Raw genomic sequence first — 16,450 nt, forward strand, 5'->3', positions numbered from 1 at the left:
ACAGCATTATTTTTATTTCAATTTACTTTTCCTTGTGGTTGGGTTTTCTTTTATCCTCTCTGCACTCTTCCTGCATGTCCTGTAAATCCTCAGGCTTTACATTTGGTTTAGTGTAAGAGTTATTCCCATAAGGAGCTGGTACCTCAGTGAGCCAATATGGGGATTTTGAAGACTTACAATTAAGATGTTTTTCTCTATCTTCTGGAAGTTACCTTCCCGTATTAGTCCTATCTGGTAGCTTATTAGTTAATTTCTGCTTAGTGAGAACTCCTTACTTCACTTCCCAGTATAGGTTAATTCCTCCCTAAAATGTCTCATTATCCCCACATGCAAACCTGGTGTAGTGCTCACTTCCTTGCCCCACCAGATTTGAGATGTGAGATACTTAAATATTTTTTTTATTTATTTAGGGTTAGGTTTGGGGTTTTTTTTATTTAATTCTTTATGATTTTCTAGCAGTGCCATCTTCAAATCCCAGGAAATTAGGTCTATGTACTTCTAGGTGCCATACAAATTGTTCTGCTAAGCTATTAGGAGCATGAATATTGTGATCCCTAAGAGCTTATAAGTCTTTTTCCCTGAATGCTTACAGTCCAGCATTTTATGTCTATATCTAATCTATCTATATCATCTATATATCTATATCATCAATATATCTATATATCTATATATCTATATATCTATATCTAACCTATATCTATATCTATATATCTCTATATAGATATATACACACACATGTAAATATGTATGTCTGCGTTGTATGCTATGAAGATGTATATGGTATATGTAAAAAAAAAAGTGACCAGGGAGGAGGAATAGGAAAAATAATATAACAGAGTAATGAGAGAGGAGTAGTTTTGCACACAGGTTGTAGCCCTCAGGTAGCAGTGAGCGCAATTTGTCACCTCTGCAGCAATCACCAGGTTTCTGTGGTTATTGCTGTGTGACCTCAGCAATGGGTTTCTGCTGGCACAGGAAAAGATGGGTCATTAGGTGGGAATTTAGCCTGGGCTGAGCTTTACTGCCATACCTAGAAAGCTGGGAATGAGATCCATGCAAGGTGCCATGTGGACATAGCCAGGCCATGGACCTACAGGATGATATTTGGTGCAAGGGCTTCAGGAGAATAGAAAGTCTGAAGGTCTCAAAGGCAGAGATGAAGTGACACTAATTTTTAAGGTGTACAATCCAGTTAGATCTCAGAGGAGGGCTTGGCAGTGTAGGCTGAGCAAAAAGGTCAGTCTTGGAGAAGTTTTCTAGAAAATGGCATCAGGATTTAATCACAGGCTGTGGAGGTATGAGTCATGAGAGGATATCAAGTCAAAGTGGAAGCTGAGATTGGCAGGAAGGAATCTGATTTTATTTCTGAAATTAAGACAGGTATGGGGAGAAAAGGACTTCATGAAAAATTCAGAAGCTAGGTTTTGAGCATGTTCAGTTTTAGAAGTAGTAAATTATTAACAGAAATATCTCCGAGGAAGGCCAAAAGTAGTTTGGTTTGATGACTCTAGGCTTAAAGATTTCTTGTTTTCTCTAAGCTTGATTGTTATTGGAGTGTTCATATCCAATCTAGCAAGGAAAAATATAGATTTGTGTCACAGAGGATGACTGTAAACTTCCATCTACACATATCTGTTACTGCAGTTCTTTTGTTCATTCAAATTGGAATTTGAGACAGGTCATGATATAGAAGCAGGATGCAATCACAATAAAGATCTCATAGTAGGGTTTAAGGGTTTCCAGCTCACATCTGCCTGGATTATTGTCTCATGCCTTAATGCAAAAGTGGACTAATCATACATAAGGAAAATGGGAAAAAATGAAGACACTCCATTGGCAAGCGAAGCAATTAAGAGTCATCAGACTGAAATACGCTGTGAGTGAAATTCAAAGAAACTTCATGGAGAATGTGTTCATTTTGGTGGGCACCCGCAGAGTGTGGGCATTGGGCACAGGTGGTCTTGTACCCACACGTCGCCTGCCCTGCACGGAGTGCCGCGGTGGCAGTGTCTGTGCCTGGCCTTGTTTGATGCCCTCATTTAGCTCAGCTCGGTGCATTTCAGTCGTGGCTGGGCTAAAGGAGGCCTGTGAGGCTCAGTGTCCTCCTGCTCATGTTTACACAGGCACTGAAATGTGGTAAATCATCTACCTGCCTGTAAATAGGGGGTTATACATTATCTCGTACCAGGCTGTGGCTGATCTACGAAGACACAAAAATTCCTATGGCCTGGACATCTCATGCAGTGTATCATGGTTATTTTTTAAGACAAGTATGGAAAATGAGTCACAGACCCACAGTTTTTCTTCAAATAGTCAGTATAACTTTTTTTTACTTACTTGAAACATCTTGCACTGGTGACTGTGCATCTGAAGATGCTGCTGTCTCATCTCTCTTCTCACCTGCAACTGAGTTCCTTCTGCTTTAGACAGTACCTCACAGATCTCTTCCTACAGGCCACAAAAAAGACAGTTATACTACACATAGGATTAGTTTAGCCGGAAACTTAAAAAAAACCCCAAAATCCTCCCTGTTAGGTGTTACCTCTGTAAGAATCCAGAGCACCACTGTGTGCTTGTTGAATGGGTAATGCAGAAAATACTGTTTCCACTTGAAATGGTTGAAAATACAGAAAAAAAAATCCACTTCCATATTGCCTAATTCCATGAGATTTTGGGTAAGTAAGCTGTGTGATTGAACTCACATATTTGACTTTACACGCACAAAATTGAGTATAGGGGCCTAGTTTTGTGTCTCTGCTGTTAAACAGGCATTACCTGTCTTGTGAGCAGTTGTAGTTCACTGCCATCTCCATGGCAAACGTGCCACAATCACCTCCCTTGTAACTCATTTGAAGAGCAGGTAACACTCCCTGGAGGTCTGCAATCCATCCAGTGTCTAGACTAAACCTGCTTTGAGGTTGAGACATGCTCCCAAAACAGCACAAAGTGCTATTGGCTCCTTTTTTGCCATTAACTTTTGCAGTCACGAGTCAGACACTCTGACAAAGTTGGCATGAGGCTTTTCAAAATCTCTTCTACAGAGGGAGGGGTTTGTCCAACATCCATAATGCAGAATGACAGGCAAAAAGAAGAAAATTTAAAGTCTCATTAAGCAAGCAGTGAGGAAAGAGGTGATTTGCTTTCAGTAAACTATGAGTTAAGTCATGTCATGGTGTGATTTTTAGGTTTGTCCTGTGCAGAGCCAGAAGTTGGACTCAATGATCCTTGTGTGTTCCCTTCTAATTCAAGGTATTCTATGATTCAGTTCAGTTCCTGCAGAGGTTTTGCACAAAGCTGCCAATATACCATTACCAGTATTAAACAATACTTCCTAATAGGTTTTTGTTTTGTTTAAATGTATTATAGGGCTTTTTTCCCCTCTCTTTTTTTTTTTTTTTTTTTTTTCCTACAGGGCTGGAAAAGAATGCTCTGAAAGTAGTCCTGACACCAAAAAGCTATAGAAATAAAGTTTTCAATAACTTAAAATAACATGCAAATCCCAGGCTTGTGACATTTCAAACACAAGACACACACTGTATGCCAGCCTGACCTCCAGGCTGTGTAGCAGACAATAAGAAATTTTGTCAAACCTGCTTGTGATTAACAGACAAAAAAGGGTTGGCCCATGTTCATAAATGAGACTATTTAAGCAAGCTGGGGCCATGTCATGGAATATTTTAAAATAAGTCAAAAGCAGCTCAGGCTTACTGGAAAACACAGAGCTTTGAGCATCTTAAAATCTTAGGGATCTGCCCTTGTGCATTTAGATTAGGACTGGGCACAAGCAGTATAAACTCTGAAGTGATTTTCACTTGATAGCAATTTGGGCAAAGCACCAAATCACAGGTTATCTTGGCTGCCAGAGGATGAGACAAGCAGGTGCCATCCATGTGCCAGCAGTTTCTTAGGGAAGGAGGAATGTCTGTCATAAAAGGCATGTGTGAAGTAAAATAACTCCCACCAAAATCAGGGAGGTTAAACTGAACTGACACATTTCTGAAATAAATCTGTGGTTAATGTGCATTCAGGTTTTAAGATCCCAAGCAGAAGCTGGAGGCAGTCAAACCCCAGAGCACGAGTCACGTTCATGCTTCCCTCCTCAGCCAGCGTGACCCTTTTTTTTGGGGTTAATGGAAGAAGGTTGTACCACATGTAGATGTTCATAGCCAAGATCAAGTAGTGCTAAAACAGAATGCTGGTCACATGTCTTGGAGTTTAAAATTAGACATAAACATTGCACTGATTTGGAGGATGAAATCTTACTCAGGACAAATGACAAAGTTGAGGAATTCTTTTTCAAGAGAGTCTCAGGGGATGCTGTAGCATCCTCAGCCCGTTGCCATCATAGAGTTAAGAACAGACACAGACTGGGAACAATTTGGCAAGAGCGATAATGGGACCAGTTGGGATCTGTCATCAGCATACTGGGCACTGCACAAGAGTGATTAAATAGGAAGACATGGACAATTATCAAACACTAATTGCTCATTGTTGCTAGAACTATATTTTAAATGTGTTTTTCTTTTTAATTACTTTTGGAGCAAAAAAAAAGTGTCCTTAATTTAATTCTAAAATGTTTGGGAATGGGAAGTCTGCCAGGAACGGGGCAGCTCAGAGGTCTTGTGAAAGCAATTGCCTCTTTTACCAGCCTATATGCATGTCCAGTTATCCCATCCTCTGCCAACTTTCCTGTTTTCTGGTTCATGCCCTGATGTTGGCTGAAGGTCTCTGGGTTGTTGGTACTTGCAGGAAGCTGCAATAGTTTATTAATGTCCTTTTCTGTATTTTTCATTCATTGCTATCCAAGGGCCTTGACCCAAAGAGGAGCTGAACTCTTCAGGTCCACAGGGGGTTTGGAGAAGCAGGCTCTAAGTATAAGGGCAGTTTTTAGGACAGGACTAGCAGTGGTTGACAAGGTGAGATATCTGTGTAGTTTGACCCTGTTACAACACAAACATCTGCATACCTCTGTGCTCTGGTACTACTGACTGCAGGGAAGTTCAGCAGGGGCTGGATTTGCCTCACTATTGTGTCAGTATAACAATGAATTAATATGAGGATGATATTCCAAATTAAGGTGTTCAGGTTTGGTGCAGGGAGCAGGTCCAAATCATAGACAGAAGGTTTAATGCAGGTAGCTAAGAGGGTCTTGTGCTATTAAATAACCATTCAGCATTTTCCTGATGAAAGTGACAGGGAACACAGTCTTTATATTCATAGAAATATCTTTTGTATGGATGTATTCAGCTCTGAAAGTGCTGCAGGACCTCATCATGCACAAATGAATGTAACCAAATCTGCCTCTCTGTGTGCAAATAATTTGCAGGAACGGTTTGGAAAATGAAGGGAAAATGGTCTACACTAGGGAGAACAAGTGCAAAGAGGGGAAACAGAAACAGTGTTTAGGTTCATACTTTAGAGGAGACACAAGAAAATCCGGGGATCATGTTGTCTTAATAGAATGGCACATGTCACCTGCTTCTCTGGACTGCCCCAAAAACCAGACTGATAAATCTGTTGCTGACTTGACACAGAGCATGAGGGGAGGGATGGGAAACTTGCTTGTGTGGAGACAGGCAGGAACTGCTCTGCACAGAGAGTACAGATTTTTTCCTCCTTTCTGAGCTTTTCTTGCAGCTGCATAAATTGTAAGATCAGGAATAGAGAGAATTGATTAAGCCTATTTCCAAATAAATGATTTCAAAAAGAATTCCCTTTTCAATGTTAAGTTCCTTTCAAAGTCCTGAACAAATACTCTTGCGAAAAGGGTTAAGGGGAAAGAAAATAAATATAGAGAAGTTATTCCAGACACCATGACTGGCCCTTTCTTTGTTCTTTTAAGGCAATTAGAAGGAAAGCTGGCCTGGACAAACATTTTAATCACCATTTTAGAGTTTTTGAGCACAGAAAAACAGAATCATTCCATGAGATCTTCATTGCAGCAACTCTAGCATGGGCTCTGGGTCTTTGACTTTCCTCCATCAAAGTACCTGATGGACATTATCCAGAGATGTCAGTGATGCTGCTGCTCCTCTCCCATCCCAGGCCATGGCTCTCCTGGTTCACAGACCAAGATGAGAAAAATTAATATTTTTAAATTAACAATTGCAATGGTTGATTGACAGAGTACCCTAACTATAACAGCAAACATGACTTGCTTTTCTGGTTTTAAAGATCTCTTTCACCTTTTGTGTGAGCAGTATTTATTCATCTGGACATCTGACACCTTGTGTTTTGTTGGCCAACTTGTTTGTGCAAAGCCATTCCTCTGTGAGGTGTTTGCTCAAAGTCCTGGCCCAAGTTCCCAGCTGCAGAGAATGGCAGAGGCCAGTGCAAGTGCATCAGCTGGGGATTCAACATCCAGTTTAAAGGGAAATATCCAATGGAAATTTCTCCATCCCCCCCCGTAAGGATCAGCAAAACCACCCTGCCTTTCTCTGCAGCCTGATTTGTAAAATCAGCTTAGAAATGAGTGAGGAGAGAAAACATTGCTGGAATATGCATTTCCACTAGGATTAAATGTATTTGTATTTGGCTTTCCAAAATTAAACTTTGACAGTGGCAAAGAGGGACTTGGGTGTGAAAATGCAATTAGCCATGACTCAGGACTCTTGATATACAGGGGGACCAACAAGTTGTGAGTTCTTGCATGGGAACTTGACAAAGTGGCAAGAACAATTTACTGTGTGTTAATATGAGAAGAGTAAATAACACAAAATATTATTCATGTTTGGTGTTCATTTCCAAGCAGCTCCTTTGGGTGATGTAGACAGAAGTGCACCTGTCAGGTGATGGTAAATGATGTTTTTCTTATGGAATAGTCACAGTCTTCCTGATAGTAACATTCATTCCCTTTTCTTGAGAGTTCTGAGGTCCTGAAAGAAAGACATTATAAGACTACCTATATATTATTTTTACATAATGGTCTGTCACAGACTTCCTGTGGTGGCAATAAGCATCACCCATCAGCTGGGCCATGAAGCAGATTTCCATCTTAAAGATTAATTCATGGAGATCCTAAAAGGCTTGTCAAAGGCTGTCAATGAAAAAGCAAGGCTTTCCAATCACCCTTCTCAGTGGTTGTAGCAGCCTCATCCTCCACCTTCCAAAATGTGCTGGATAACATTTTCTCCCTTCATACAATAATCACTTAGGAAATGTTCTAGAGGGAAAAGAGAACATGTCCTGCGCCTGTTCATTAATGTGTGGCAGAGACAAGGTCTGTCCTTTTTCCTTGGCTGTCAGGCATTGCAGGGTAATTCTGGCACCCAAGGATGCCAACACAAGTGGGCATTGTAGGTAAATGAACAGGAAAAGGGGTGGGCAGGACAGCATTCCATTGGCTTATTGCATTACTTCAGAAATGATTTAACTTTTAATTAGAAGGAGTTTGGGAGATTGCTAGGTCTTTATGCTTCCCCCCTTCCCTCTTCTGTCATCCATATTTTATGCTGCCACTTTTAAAATGCAATTTACGTTGGCAGTTGGAATTAAACTTGGTCCTTCTAATTTTCTGAAGTGCTGTTTCTCTCGTATCTGAATCTTTGTAGGATGGAGATACAGCCATGACTGATTTCTGTGCTAGTGACTGCATCTTCTGATTCAGAGCTCCTGTACTCCAAAGCCAGTAATGATTCACTCTCACAGCAGTGGTGTGAGCAGTCTCAGCTTTTATATGCCATCTGTGTGAGTGAGCTGAATCTGCAGAAATGGGACCTTGTGCACATGGCTTTTCCTCTGCTCATGGATGAAAATATTAAAGCAAATCCGTATGGTCCGTGAGATGTTTTCTGTGTCAGGAAGGGAGTAAAGCTGCCTGTCAAACCAAGCTGTTCTCCCTGATGAAAGGGGGCTGTTTTTAAACACTCCTTTCCATAGTATTTTGCACGCCAGCCATGTGTGCTCTCTCATCTGACGTCTCATTGAGATCCTTGGCTCTGGTACTGCAGGAGGGAAGTGTGTTCTGGGAAAGAAGGAAATCATCTCTCAATATGTACACAAACATGTGCACACACACACACACACACCCCTTTAAATCAATCTAAAAGAATTGAATTTTTTTTTTTTTTTAGGAATGAAAAAAAAAACTAATCAGATTGAGCCAGACTTAAATGCTTCCCTTTTGTTTGTATTTTCTATTTTCTCATGAAGATACTAGAAAGAAATGGTCTGAGCTATTATTAGATACAAAGGTAGAGACAGAGGGCAAAGGGTTCATTTACAATTCCTACAGCAGACCATTGAAGCTAAAAGGCAATTGATGAGCAGCTTGAAAATATAGATTCAACCACAAAGCTTAGGGAGTATTTGCAAAGGTTTGTGCTGGTCTGGGGATCTAATCCTTTGTATAGCAGTAAAACCCACTGGATGGAGGAAGCAGAAAACAAGTGAGTTGTTTTTTTTTTAGTTAATGAAAGGAGTCACCTTGCAGGGAGAAGCTTGGAAACATGAACTGATATAAAGTATGAATTGATATAAATGCACTGCTTTAGAAGGAAGCAACTGGACTTCAGCTCTGTGCTGGGAGATGAGGAAGCACAAAGGTTATCCACAAACACACATTCTTTGTGTTTTGGGAAACCCAAGTCAGTTAATCCCTGATAATGGGATACTATTATAACTACTGCTTCACCTCCATGATCTTAGGGCAATACTGCAAGAAGCAGATTAATCATGTTGGGCAGGACAGCCCATGGCATTAGAGTGTGCTGTTGCAGAAGAAATCCAATGCCATAAAGGTTTTCTAGCCCTTCCCTAAGATGCAGTGGTGATTACCACTTCCTTTCAGAGAATGACAGAGATGGGCAGGGACCTCTAGAAATCATGTGGTCCTATCCCTGTGCAAGCAGGGCCACCTAAAGCCACTTGCCATGGACCATGTGCAGATGGCTTTTGAGTATCTCCAGGGATGGAGACTCCACAACCTCCCTGGACAACCTGTGCCAGTGCTGGGTCACCTTCACAGTAAAGAAATTCTTTCCTGGTGGTCAGAGGGAAGCTCCTGTGTTTCAGTGTGTGCACATTGATCCTGCCACTGGGCAGCACTGAGTCAAAGAGCCTGGCTCTGTCCTCTTTCCACTCTCCCTCCAGGTGTTCATCCACACTTTTAAGATCCCCTGAAGTCTTACCCAGCCTGAGCAGTGCCAGTGCTCACATCCTGTCCTCATGGGAGAGATGCTCCAATCCCTTAATCCTTTTCATGACCCTGCATTGGAGTCTCCCCAGTGTGTCCATGTAATGAGGAGCCAGAACTGGACACAGCACTCCAGGACTATTCAACAGTGTTCTAATTGTCAAAAAAAAAAAAAAAAAAAAAAAGAAAAAAGAAAAAAAAAAATAAAAGAAAAAAAGTTTTGGAGCAGGGGCTGTTCCAGCTGGGACACCAACACTGGTTTTGGGTAGCTTCAGCTTGAACACTGAAGGGTTTTTTTGTGCTCTTTTTGCTAAACCTCTTGTATCCGATGCTGCTGCATTTGGGCAGCTTTGGTCAAGGAGAGGTTTTCATCTGGGTACCTAAGCTTTGCTGGCCTGACCTCTGGAATAAATGTACCTTTCTGAACTTTTTTCTTCTATGGCAATAACTTTAGTTTGTTTTTTATCCAGTGGCTGTGTTGAGGCTTGTTCAGTTTGCCAGGCTAAAGAACATTACCAGAACATGCATCATTTTGTAATTTTTGTCTAAGGCAACAAAACAAAACTAAGTTTAAAAAAATCACTTTGGTGTAATTTCTTTTTTCTGTGAAAACTCCTGAAGTATAAAAATAGTGTCTTTCCTTGAAGAGAGGGTATTACTAATGTAAATCCAATGCAGAGGAATAATATTATATATGTCAAAAGGCAAGCAACTGACGAGGAGCAGGAGTGATGGAAATGCCTCATGGGCATATGAAATTGTGGGGATAGGTATTCACACAAAGGATGCTTTCTTACATGTGCCCAGGGCTTTCTCTTATCTCTGAACATGAACCCATAGTGAAATAGAAATGTTCCTGTATTAATAGTGCATTGGAGATAACCCTCATCTGAAAAATACAGTAATGCTGCACAACTGGGAACCCTTTCAGAGCAGGGAATTGGACTGGCAATTTCATAGTGTGTTGGTAATGAAACATTTTGGTTCTGTATAAGCAAATGGGCAAGGTTAATGGACACATTACTCTGGCTGTCATTGTCCCAGCAGTAACCAATTTAGAGGCTTTATATTTTCTGCTGTCCCAGTAAGGGAAAGAAAAGTAGAAAATTAAAAATAGAAATCCCAGAGTGATTTAAAGTGCAAAGAATGAAAAAGCTTGTAGTACTTCAGTATAATTTTAAAACCCCTCTTTTCCTTATAATTTGTACTTTAATTTATGTATTATATTGCAAATTCTGCCAATGTCTGTCCTGCTCCAAAAGCTCACTTCCATACAGAAGGATTTATTCTGGCTGTAACACATGAACATGAGCCTCCAGGCCTGGATCTCTCTAGCTGTTGTTTGTATTGATGGTTCCTGTTTGTATTTCCCTTCACCACAATGCTGTTGACTTGCAGAACCATGAGAAATGATCTGTGGCTTTGGCCTTCAAGGGAGGTGGTTAAAAAATATCTTCTGGTGCCTCTGTATAGATCATAATTGGGTTTTTTTCATAGCTCTTTCAACAGCTGTGGACAGATATCTGGCCCTCATGAGCTGGTTTTTCTCAAGTAGGTGCCCTGCACAACAGCACAACACTGGGTTTTCTTTTCCAGAATGAACTGTCCCACACTCCTGGTTTCATTGAGGTTACTTTTTCCTTGTTGAGCCTCCTGTCAAGATTAATGCTGTTTCTGAAGCAGGTGTCCAGCCTAATGAGGACTCGTTTCCTTGATTTGCAGACATCCTGGTTGATGGCAAGGTCTGTGACTGTGACGTTGTGGTGACCTGCCAGGTGGGGGACCCTGTCCCCTTGCAGGTGAAGTTGACCAACTGGAGCAAGCACAGTGTGGGGCCCTTTGCTCTGACCATGATGCCCTACCAGGATTACCAGAATGGGGTGCACAACTACGAGCTGCAGGATGCCATCACCTTCGTGGGCTCCAACACCTTCTACATCGACACTGTGAGTTGTTTGATCACAAGTATCAGGATTTTGAATTATGTGCATTTGAAAGGGGCTTCATTACTCTATGGTGCATTTTAAAGCAGATTAATTTTTGGAAAGCCCCCATGATTATGGCAGCTATTGCCAACAGTGCCGCTGTGTTCATCTGGAATGGTCTCTCAGAAATGGTTTAAGACTGCAATTTCCTACCATGTAAACCACCACTAGTAAATTATCAGAGGCAGCAATTTCTGGTCACTCCAGATCTGGCTGAATGTGAACAGGTTATCCTAGATTGAATGTTCAATACCATATTGCCAGTCCCTTGAGTCTCCCAGCGCAGCCTGCAGTAATAGATTTTAAATATAGTTTTTTGTTTTTTTTTTTTTTCCCTTAGTCCATAAGAAACATTCCCCAGGCTGAGCCAAGGAACTCAGCAAATCAGTTTTAGTCAGGTCCTGAGGAAACACAACAGACTGCAAAAAGAAAATGCTAAGCATTAATGGCCAATCTGATGAGCTGGTTCATTTCCTGGATGCTTAGCACACTGTTATATAACCATAAAGAAATGCATAAAAGGAGGCAAAAAAAAAAAAGTGCCCCTTTTTAAAACAATTATGTTTTTTCTCTCAATTTCTCTAGAAAATTCAAGTCTAGGAGCTTTTCGCTTCTAAGGCAAGACGCTGAAAATATAGATAACACTACTCTCTCCCACATCCTTCCCTCCCAAAAATACAACAACAATATACCTGGAATGAAAATTCACAGGCAATGCTGCAGAATGGAATGAGCAGCATTTCTGGTAACTCATGAAATAAACATGAAGAATAGGGTGAGTGTTTGAGATAGTGCTTAGAACCTTTGTTTAGGTCAGCTCTTCAGATTGGTAATAAAATGTACCTGTCAAAATTAAATATATAAGTGAACCTTAGTTAGAAAGAAATTAAAGGTTAATCACAGAGATAGTCACCATGCATATTTTTCAATTACACATCACAGAAGAAAATATTTCTAAAAGGTAATGAGCATGAAATATACCATCAGCTTGATTTTTAATGGGGGCTAACTGCATTCTGGTAGCTGAATAATTTAAATATGCCAACAGAAATCATCCAGGGATGGCTTTCTTTGACTCTGGTTCTGACAATGTGGAGTTTTTAATCAGAGTGGTGGTGTTTGGATGCCCAGCTGCCAAAGGGCCTGACCCTCCAGGCTAATGAGGGAAAAGGGAGATGTCAGTGTGATGTATCCTTACCTTCTGATTGAGTCTCCTATGGGGCAAAAAGTCAGGAGGTCACATCTCTGGTTACTGCCCAGGCAGCCTTCTCATACGTTACGGTCCCTGCCTTTGCCCCGTTGCTCAGTATTTTGACATTTCTCCTGTAAACACAATCCCCAAGAAGTCAAAAATAGAATTGTTTTCTGCTGCTTGTCCTCCTTTCCATACAAAAAGGTGAAATGAACAAAATGTTGACTCTTAGGCAAGAAGTGTTACATTTCACTGTGTGTAGTGTTGACTACACAGGCTCCTAGGGAAAATGCTTGGTCACGTTCTTTGGGGCGTCGAGCCCTGGTTGTAGGAAAATCCTTTATGTCTGCCAGAGGCCCTTTCTTCCCTTATAATAACTAATTTAGGAATAGAAAATAGATTTCAGAAAGTTCCACCTGTTTGTGGGGGGACGAGGGGAAGCCCTGTTTTGTGCATTTGATGGTTTGGGGAAGAACCACCATGCTCAGAATTGTGCTTATGCTCTGAGTTTGGCCAAAAGTCAGACAGGAGCTGGTTAAAAAACCAAAGAAGCTCATGGCTGCGTGAGATGAAAGACAACCAGAGTTTCTCTTTTTTATAAACAAAAATTGAGATACTGGACCCAATTCCCTACTGGTTTTCAACTGAATGCTGTTGTATGGAAGCTGTTAAAAATGTCCCCATCTTTTTTTTAACCTGAGGTCATGGGCATTTGACTATTTTTTCTTCTTTAGTGGAAGTGGCTTGAGGTGCTGCCCTTTCCCAGCTGCTTGTGAAAGATGCTCCCCTCTCCCCCTGCAGGCCCCTCAGGACAGACACTGTGAGCACTTGTTTTTGTGCAAAGTTGTCCATTTTAGCAAAAACTACATTGGTCAGCAGTTTAAGTTAATTGGGCTGACTTCACACTGACATTGGCACAGGGATGCTGACATGATTTATTGCAGGGATGAGCTGGGTGGGAGGAAGGATGGAGAATCAAGTCTGGTTTGGTGTTTCACTGGTGCGTGGTCAAGAACGAGTGGGAGCATCAGGTATTACAGCAAGGGCAGATATTCCTCATAACCTGAGAATTCACTCTGTTGTCATGCAGAAACTTCATTATTGGGACCAAAAAACCCCCAACAGATCCCTCTGCCTTCATAAATGTTAGTTTCATATTAAGTCTTATGTTCAAAAATTCGCTGTTATTTTTGATTCCAGACTAAAAAGTCTCAAAGCAGTTTCTGCTGCTACCTGGAAGACAGGGGACATATACAGGAATTTTCAGGATGCACATGCTACTTTGCAGCATGAATATAAATTGTTGAAAGGGTAAAAGTCACACAATTTTGTATTTCCCTTTCTTGTGGCTTGAAGTCCAAATTAGAAGATTTATCTTGGAAGCAATGTAATGATGCTTATTCACCTCTTTCTGCTTTTACCTCAGTTCGATGGAGCAGCCTGGGTTTGTGTCACAAAGTGTGTGCTGGATATGCTCCTTCAAAAAGTAAAGTCTTTTCTGGAAAATTTTGAAGGATATTGAGTTATTTCCATGCATTTTAAATTAAGTAAAGTCTGCATTTTTAAGCACAACTTCTAATTTGGCTAACCTTACTTTTCTCTGCATTTGACAGAAAAAGTGACTTTCTCCATTATGACTTAAATATTTGACATTTTTTATTCAGTGCGTGATTTTGAAATATGAGTTAACATGGTGGAACTTACCATTAAAATGCAGTGGATTTATTTATTTTTTTATCTTGCTTCACAACATAAAGTTTATCTTTAGCCCTATTATTAAATTTTCTTAGTTCTTACCTCTGTTTTTTGTTGAATAATTAGTTGATCAGACAGAGTTGCTTTTTTTGCCAAGTTAAAACCTAAAATATTGCCTTCTGTGGAGAATCCTGTAACTCCCAGCAATCCATCCTCTCTTGTTTTCCCTGCTTGTGCCATTACTTATCCTCAAGCAGGATTTTTTCCTGTGTGTGTTATCATGCACAAGCTCAAGTGATTGGTAGTGGGAGATGAGGAGAAATTCATTAGTAGATGGTCATTTTGAATCAGCTCAGAAGCCATGGTGAACATTTGCTCACTTCTGGCAGGTCCTCTGTGGCCCATCTGGAACAAATTATTTTTCTTGGCACTGTTTTATTCACACTGTAAACTCTTTGGGGCAGCGAGCAGTAGCTGGCACCAGCCCTAATCTCCAACTGAGCTCCCTAAGTACTACAGCAGTATAAATAAGTAGTAATTAGTTCTAAGCAATCGCAGTCCCACATGGTAGTCTAAATCAGGGAAGGATTAGGATGCAGCCAGAAACTTAATTTTTCTTCTATCTTGGTGGAACAAAGGAGTAATGTGGACTTTTTTCCTTGATTTTCTTTCATTATTTTCTGAGGTACGAGCTGCTTCTCTTTGTTTCCATGAATGGTGGAATTTTAATAAAACCTGTTTTAACTCTGTCCTGACTCAGGAATGTCAGCATCCTGATGAATGGCTCAACACACACAGATCTGGGCAGTGGCACCACCAGAGCTGTGTGCTGCTGGACTGGAGGACAACATGAATTTGGTCTGGGTCAGGCACGAGTCGTGCTCCTCATAGCTGAGCTGGGTCAGGCACTGCAGGCTGTGGGGTGGTGTGTCCTGCCAGCTCTGGAGGTGACCACCTGAACAGGCCACTCTGAGTGGCTGAGCAAGTCATCAGAGCTTATGCAGTTTAGGGAACATTTTGCCTCATTCTGCATTTGATCAGGTGAGCCCTTGTGTTGAACAGCGGGCTTAGATGTGGACATCCACTTTACAGGCATTTGGGTGGATTCAGTTCCAGACTGAGACACCTGAATGAGGAGCTGTTACCAGGGGTGCTGGCCCACTAAGCTCCCCTGAGTCCATGGAGGTGTGGTCAGCAGCAGGTAGAACCTGGCTCATTAACACAGGGCTGAGATTTAGTGTCCTAAAAGTAGATGTTTGCCATCACACAGGTTCTGTGGGTATGCTACCAGCCACCAGATGCTGCCAGAAATCCTGTAAGACATCCTGGGCATCTTCCCATTCCTGTGGAAGTGTCTCGGTGCCTTAGGCCATCACATTACCTGTGTTTAGGCAGCTCTATTCTGGCTGCCTAGGGAGACCATTCTGTGCCTGCTCCACTGTCTCATTGATGAGGTATCCTCCTTTTGTAGTAGGAGTTTGGATACCTTGGACTCCTAAATGTAGGTTTAACCTCAAAATTAGTCCTGTGCCTGGTGTAGCAGCTGGGCTGGATGTGACCTTCTACTGACCTGACTGCTGCAGCTGAATGTCTGATCTTTTGGGAATCTTTGTAGGCAGCCCCACTGGAGACACAGCCTTATATTCCAAAGTTGGTTCCTATTTTGAAGGAGTCTATCTTGTAACTTCTGCAGAGCCACTTGCACTTGAGCAAGACGAAGGTTTCAAGCTCATTTTGCTTCCCTGTTTCTTCTCCAAACCACAAGTGTTGATAGAGTGGTGGTGGCACAACAGATGTGGGTAGAGCCCAAACCATGAATGTGGTGTTTGGTGCTGATGCTGATGAGCCTGAAGCCACCTTCCTGCTTGCCAAGGGCTCTGAGCTGTGCTCTTACAGACATTCCTTCATGGTGCAGTGAGATTAGGAAAAATGGACCAGGAGGCTGAAACAGCTAAGGGTGCAGAGGAGGCTTCATTTGCTGTTTGCCTGCACCCACTGCTGGCATGAGTGCCTGCCTCTGCCCTCCTCTGGATGAAAGTCCATATCAGTTCCAGTGAGGCAGAAATCAGGCAGGCAGACCTGGGAGAAGGGGAAGGGAGCAAGGGGGGACATGGCTGGATGTTGTTCTGCGTGTCCAGACGCAGTGCCAGAGGGCAGGAGCTTGTACCCAGCAAGGAGGGCAGATGCCAAGGACGGGGTCAGGGGAACAGCTGTGGCTGCTCTGATCCTTCACGTGGGTGACACGATGCTGATACAAGTTTGCTGTAGGTCAGCAGAAGTGCTCAGCACCAAAACCAAAGGGAGCCTGGGCTCTCCAGCTCTGAGGATGTGGCTGCTGTCTGTGAACAGACAGGCCCTTGAAGGAGCTGCAATTTAGAGTCATAGAAGCACAGAATGGTTTGGGTTGGAAGGGAACCTAAAGCTCATCTCATTCCAGCCTCCCTG

General features: G+C 41.9%; 1 protein-coding gene across 6 annotated transcripts in view; it reads left to right on the forward strand.

Moving 5' to 3' along the window:
* Positions 1 to 16,450, forward strand: part of TRAPPC9 (trafficking protein particle complex subunit 9) — a 444,584-nt gene that overhangs the window by 423,345 nt on the left and 4,789 nt on the right. For all 6 annotated transcript variants that reach the window (XM_068180203.1, XM_068180211.1, XM_068180227.1 and 3 more), the window contains one exon: positions 10,856 to 11,079. In XM_068180203.1, coding sequence (XP_068036304.1) covers positions 10,856 to 11,079 — 224 coding nt within the window. The remainder of the gene's footprint in view (positions 1 to 10,855; positions 11,080 to 16,450) is intronic.

The sequence above is a fragment of the Anomalospiza imberbis genome, chromosome 1, assembly GCF_031753505.1.
Source record: "Anomalospiza imberbis isolate Cuckoo-Finch-1a 21T00152 chromosome 1, ASM3175350v1, whole genome shotgun sequence".
Lineage (NCBI taxonomy): Eukaryota > Metazoa > Chordata > Aves > Passeriformes > Viduidae > Anomalospiza > Anomalospiza imberbis.